The sequence below is a fragment of the Stegastes partitus genome, unplaced genomic scaffold (assembly GCF_000690725.1).
Source record: "Stegastes partitus isolate 25-593 unplaced genomic scaffold, Stegastes_partitus-1.0.2 Scaffold2855, whole genome shotgun sequence".
Lineage (NCBI taxonomy): Eukaryota > Metazoa > Chordata > Actinopteri > Pomacentridae > Stegastes > Stegastes partitus.
In genome coordinates, this window is record NW_007580586.1 from 1,648 (window position 1) to 6,399 (window position 4,752).

The 4,752-nt window shown below is 53.6% G+C and overlaps 1 protein-coding gene and 1 long non-coding RNA gene across 3 annotated transcripts in view; one reads left to right on the forward strand and one right to left on the reverse strand.

The window, feature by feature from the left end:
* Positions 1–60: 60 nt before the first annotated feature.
* Positions 61–4,752, reverse strand: part of setdb2 (SET domain bifurcated histone lysine methyltransferase 2) — an 8,575-nt gene continuing 3,883 nt past the window's right edge. The window contains exons 2-11 of one of the 2 annotated variants that reach the window (XM_008306074.1): positions 4,348–4,461; positions 4,175–4,276; positions 3,963–4,108; positions 3,628–3,894; positions 3,064–3,392; positions 2,573–2,987; positions 2,150–2,198; positions 1,762–1,904; positions 374–462; positions 61–302 (exon numbers count right to left, since the gene is read on the reverse strand). In XM_008306074.1, the coding sequence (XP_008304296.1) occupies positions 107–302; positions 374–462; positions 1,762–1,904; positions 2,150–2,198; positions 2,573–2,987; positions 3,064–3,392; positions 3,628–3,894; positions 3,963–4,108; positions 4,175–4,276; positions 4,348–4,461 (1,850 nt within the window). In that variant the 3' untranslated portion in view covers positions 61–106. Of the gene's footprint in view, positions 303–373; positions 463–1,761; positions 1,905–2,149; positions 2,199–2,572; positions 2,988–3,063; positions 3,393–3,627; positions 3,895–3,962; positions 4,277–4,347; positions 4,462–4,752 lie in introns of both variants that reach the window. The other variant, XM_008306073.1, reaches the window with a different exon arrangement.
* Positions 405–857, forward strand: LOC103375753 (uncharacterized). Its single transcript, XR_521244.1, has 2 exons — positions 405–495; positions 614–857. It is a non-coding gene; the product is annotated as an uncharacterized LOC103375753 (long non-coding RNA).

The window sequence follows — 4,752 nt, forward strand, 5'->3', positions numbered from 1 at the left end:
CGGTCACCTGTGAACATGCCGTATAGTTAAAGGTGAATAAACACACGGTACCAGAACTCATCTCTGAGCTGATTTAACGTTTTATTACAAAATTCAGTAAAAAAAATCACTTGTTCCGATCGGTCTGAGTCATCTGTGCCTCCGCCGCCATTCGACCGTCGCACAGATTGTCCCAGACGGCGATCCGCCGCCGGCAGTCGTCGGTGCCACAGAGACAATGCACTTCCTGCTGCTGCGGTGGCGAGGACGTCGGCGTGTCAGCACAGTAATCCCAGGTGAGCTCGGTGCCGGCCGCCACCGCCCTGAAACACAAACAGCCGTCAGTGAAAACAGCAGCGCCGGACACCTGAATTTGGCTCCGCCTCCCACTCACCTGCTGGTGAAGAAGGCCACGACGGGGAAGGCGGGGTCATGGGAGTCCGTGAAGACGTTCTGCACGAACAGGTTGGGCTGGCAGCTGTGCTGTGGGCGGAGCCAAAGGTCAGAGTCAGTCAGGTGAGTTAAATCCGATTATTGATGAAAACAGGAAGTGAAAAGTCTGAAGTCACGTCCATGTTTCAGCAAATCAGGTTCAAGGTGATTAAAGCTGATTATGTGCCATGTTTCCTCCCAGAGACCTGAAGCAGGAAGCTGGTTCAGCAGATCCAGACTTTCTTTGGTCGTTGGCTAAACTAAACCTGAACCCAGTCAGAGGCATCAGCAGGTGTTCATCAGCGTTCTTAGTTAACAGGGTTTTCTTCTTCAGACTCTCATTAAAAGAGGCGTTTAACGCATCATGTGACTCTCCTGCAGTGAAGGAGCCAATCAGGTTCCTCCTGCTTCAGCCAGCAGCTTGTTCTCATGAGAACAACAAGGAACATCAAGAACTGTGACCTTAAAGAGCTGCTGCTGGAGATGATGCAGGACAGGAAGCTGCTGGAGACCTGCTCACCATGTGGTCACTATGGATGGTCCTGATCAATGCAGCTGGTTATTGATCAGTGACAGCTGATTATTGATCAGTGACAGCTGAACATTAAAGCTGTTAAACCTTAAACCTCACATATTTAACCCTGATGTCGTGCTGAAGCTCATTCAGGTCTGACTCTGTCCCATAACACAGGAAATCACATTAATAACGACAAATCAAAGTGAATCAATGCTCCTGATTGGATGCTCTCTGTAATAAAAACCAATAGATGATCAATGTTCTGATCAGTGGTCTATCAGCTGCAGGACCAGCAGAGTAAACATAGAAACATGTTGATGTGATTTCTGCATCTGTTTAAAGTCATCTCTGGTCTCACACCGGTCTGAGCACCGCGGCCACCAGCAGCAGCTAGCGCAGCCTGCTATGTGGAGCGTTCAGGGAACATCGTAAACTGTAGCGTCTGTCAATAAGAACATGTTCAGCAGGTCAGATGTTTCTCCTGAGACAACGAGCGACCAGATGAGAAAGTGGGTCACACCGGTACCAAAGTCCGTCTGGAGTCCTGTGTGGACTCTGTGAGGCGCCAGCGCTGTTCGGTAAACGGCTCCGTATGCGGTGACGTACGGTTCTGACTGGGCTCCTTGCTGATGGAGACCAGGTTCTTGGATTGGAACCAACTAAACACTGGAACCAGCACCAGCAAGGAACCAGCACCTGGTGCTTCTTGGTGGAGAAGAGGTACGAGTGACACTGAAAACTCAACTCAGACCTGATTCAGACTCAACATCCCTGCAGAGCACAGCTCTGGGGGCGTCGTTACTGTTTGTTTGTTTGTTTGTTTGTTGCCTCACGTTGATGAAGCGGCCCACGTTTCCCTCCCTGCTGGCGTCGATCAGACAGACGTCGTCCATCGTCCTCTTTAAGCTCTTCTGGACGTTTGTCTTCGTTCTGACCTGCAGCACCGTCGCCATGGAAACCTTCTGGTCCTGGTCACCTGACACCCAGAAACCAATCATTTCAGTTCCTTGTTCGAACGTCTTCACTGGTTTCAACGTGTTTTTATTCTCATTTCTTCTGTCACGTTTGCAGATTTAAATGAATTTATTCAAACATATTTTACAGTTTTAAGCTGCAGATGAATGAAAGCGACAAATAAACTTGATGATCCACGTTGGTAACCCCAACACACGTCCACTGGACTAGATCTGGTTTGTTTGTTTGTTTGTGCTGTTTGTTTACCTGCTGAAGGCGACGTGGGCTCTGCTCCTCCCACCAGCACCATCTGAACCTGACAAGACAATCAGCCACCAGAAAGCTTTTCTAGCAGAACCCAACACTGTGTGAATATAAACAATAAAAACGTCTGAAACACAAAGTCGGTTCATTATTTACAGGTTGAGGTGAAGACTTCGTCAGAAAAACATGAACAACATCAGATTTACAAAATATTAAATAATCACAAGAAACCGAACCAGTGATGGTGTAAACGGTGTTCTGGGCCGAGTCGTGTTTGGTCTGATCCTAGATTTACTGGATTAAAGCTCAAAGTCAGGAAACAACGTCCAGCAAAGGTTTGAATCTATAAAATCAGACTGTTATCGTCCGTCCACTCTGATTGGCTGCTGCAGCGACTGCAGGCTCCTGATTGGTCGACAGACTCACCTTGTCCCGGTCCGGGGGCGTGGCGGCGGTGTCGGCGTGTCTCTGGATCACCGGGACGTGCAGCGGCGGGGAGGTGGGCGGGGACGTGGGCGGCGGTGTCTCCAGCAGGTTGCTCCGCCCCTCCAGCACCGGCGGCGCCAGCCACTCCGTCACCACCTCCACCTCGTCATCCGACGGCAGGTCGGCCCGGGTCAGCTTCGGCGGCGGCGGCTCAGCGAGACTCGGGACGCGCTGCAGCACCACGCCGGCGTAGATGCACACGAAGGTGCCGCGGTCCAAGTCATCACGGCAACGGACGCCCCAGCCGCGGTCCAGAGTCTGGAAGACCTGCAGCCGGACCCGGACGCCTCGTTGGACCAGCCGGTTCTGACAGCGAGCCCGGTCGCAGCCGCACCACGGCCCACATTCATACAGCCTGAAACACAGCCATGAGTTACCACAGCAATACGCCTTCATCATCAGATCATGAACACCCTGAACCTGGTCCTCACCCCGTCAGAACCGGCTCCAGCAGCCTGTGGTGGCTGTAGCGGCGCCCCCCACTGGTCATGGCGACGCAGGCGCAGCTGCGGGCGTTGCTGCAGCCGTCCAGACAGTCGCAGCAGGCGTCGAACAGTGCCGGGCTGCGGCTCAGAAAGCAGCCATGTGGCCAGCGGTCCTTCCGGTACCGGAAGTCGGCCGGGCGGACACCGCCGTCTCCGATGCAGAGCTCCACCGGCGTCGGCTCCGCCCCCCGGCTCAGGTCCTGCTCCGGGCGCCGAGGGCCCGCCGTCGGAGGAGGGTCCAACCGGACGGCGGCGCTGAAGGTGAAGAAGTCGACCTGCAGCGAGCAGAAGACGTGAAACAGCCGGGCCTCGAGTCAAGGCAAGAAAACATCCACAAGGTGACTAAAGTCAGAACCAACACGAGTGACGTCATCATGAAACCATCAGCACTGACGACAAGGAGAAACAGAAAAACATTTACAAGCGTGTGAGAGTGTGTGTACTCTGGTCCTGGACGGTTTGATGTACTCGAGTACCTTCACCGCAGTAACAGAGTACTTTACAGCTGACCTGCAAGACATCGTAGCTCTCCGTTGCCAGCAGGAAACGCATGACATCGTCATGGTTACGGAGGCTCCGCCCACACGGTGCTTTGTAGATGACATCCCAGTCGTAGGCAACGCCCTCGTCCTCACAGGCCCCGCCCCCTCCAGGCAGCGACATCAGCGGCACGGCGCTCAGCCTCTTAAAACCGCAGAGCAGCGGAACCTTCAGCGGGTTCTGACCCCAGAACGGAGGCATGGACTGAGGCATGCTGGGTAAACTGGGCAGGCAGGCCTGGAGGGAAACATGCTCCGTGATTCACTGAAGGAGTGTTGCTATGACAATAGAGGATGGGAACTCACCTTGCAGCAGGTGTGCAGCTGATACTGCAGCTGCACCGGCAGCAGTGGTGGCAGCAGCTCCTCCCGGCCTGCAGGAGGTGCTGAAGAGCTGCCGGTTCCATCAGCGGTCGGGCTGCAATGGGAGAACTCAGTCGGCAGAAGCTCATCTGCAGACGAGAACACAGTGAAACTGTTGCTCGCCCACTGCCACCGCCACTTCAGACGGAACTTACCTGAGCCGATGACCACCTGGACCACCGAAGGGTCCTGGTCCGCCGGACACACCGAGGACGAACAATCCAGACACTCCAGCAGCCTCAGCGCCTGGACATACTCTGATAAAACAACACCAGCGTCACCATGGAAACACTATGCCGCTAAAACCTGGACGGAGGCGGAGCTAAACCTTTGTCTGTCGCCGTGTGGGCCTTCAGGACCCTCTTCAGATGATCCAGGTACACATAGACACCTTCAAACACCTGATCCACATCCTCCTCGGCCCAGAACGTCTTCGCCCGCTCTGAAAAACACAAACACCAAGTGATCGGTGTCGACCGCCTGACCTGAGAGCTGAACCACGAGGCAGGCTCAACAAATCCTGACTTATTCTGTTAACAGGATCAATGATCACTGGTACATGAACTAACTAACTGGTATTGCTGGTCAGACTAACTAACTAGCCTGGTATCCTGGTATCAGACTAACTGGTATCCTGGTATCAGACTAACTAACTGACTGGTATCTCACTGGTACATGAACTAACTGGTATCGCTGGTCAGACTAACTAACTAGCATGGAATCCTGGTATCAG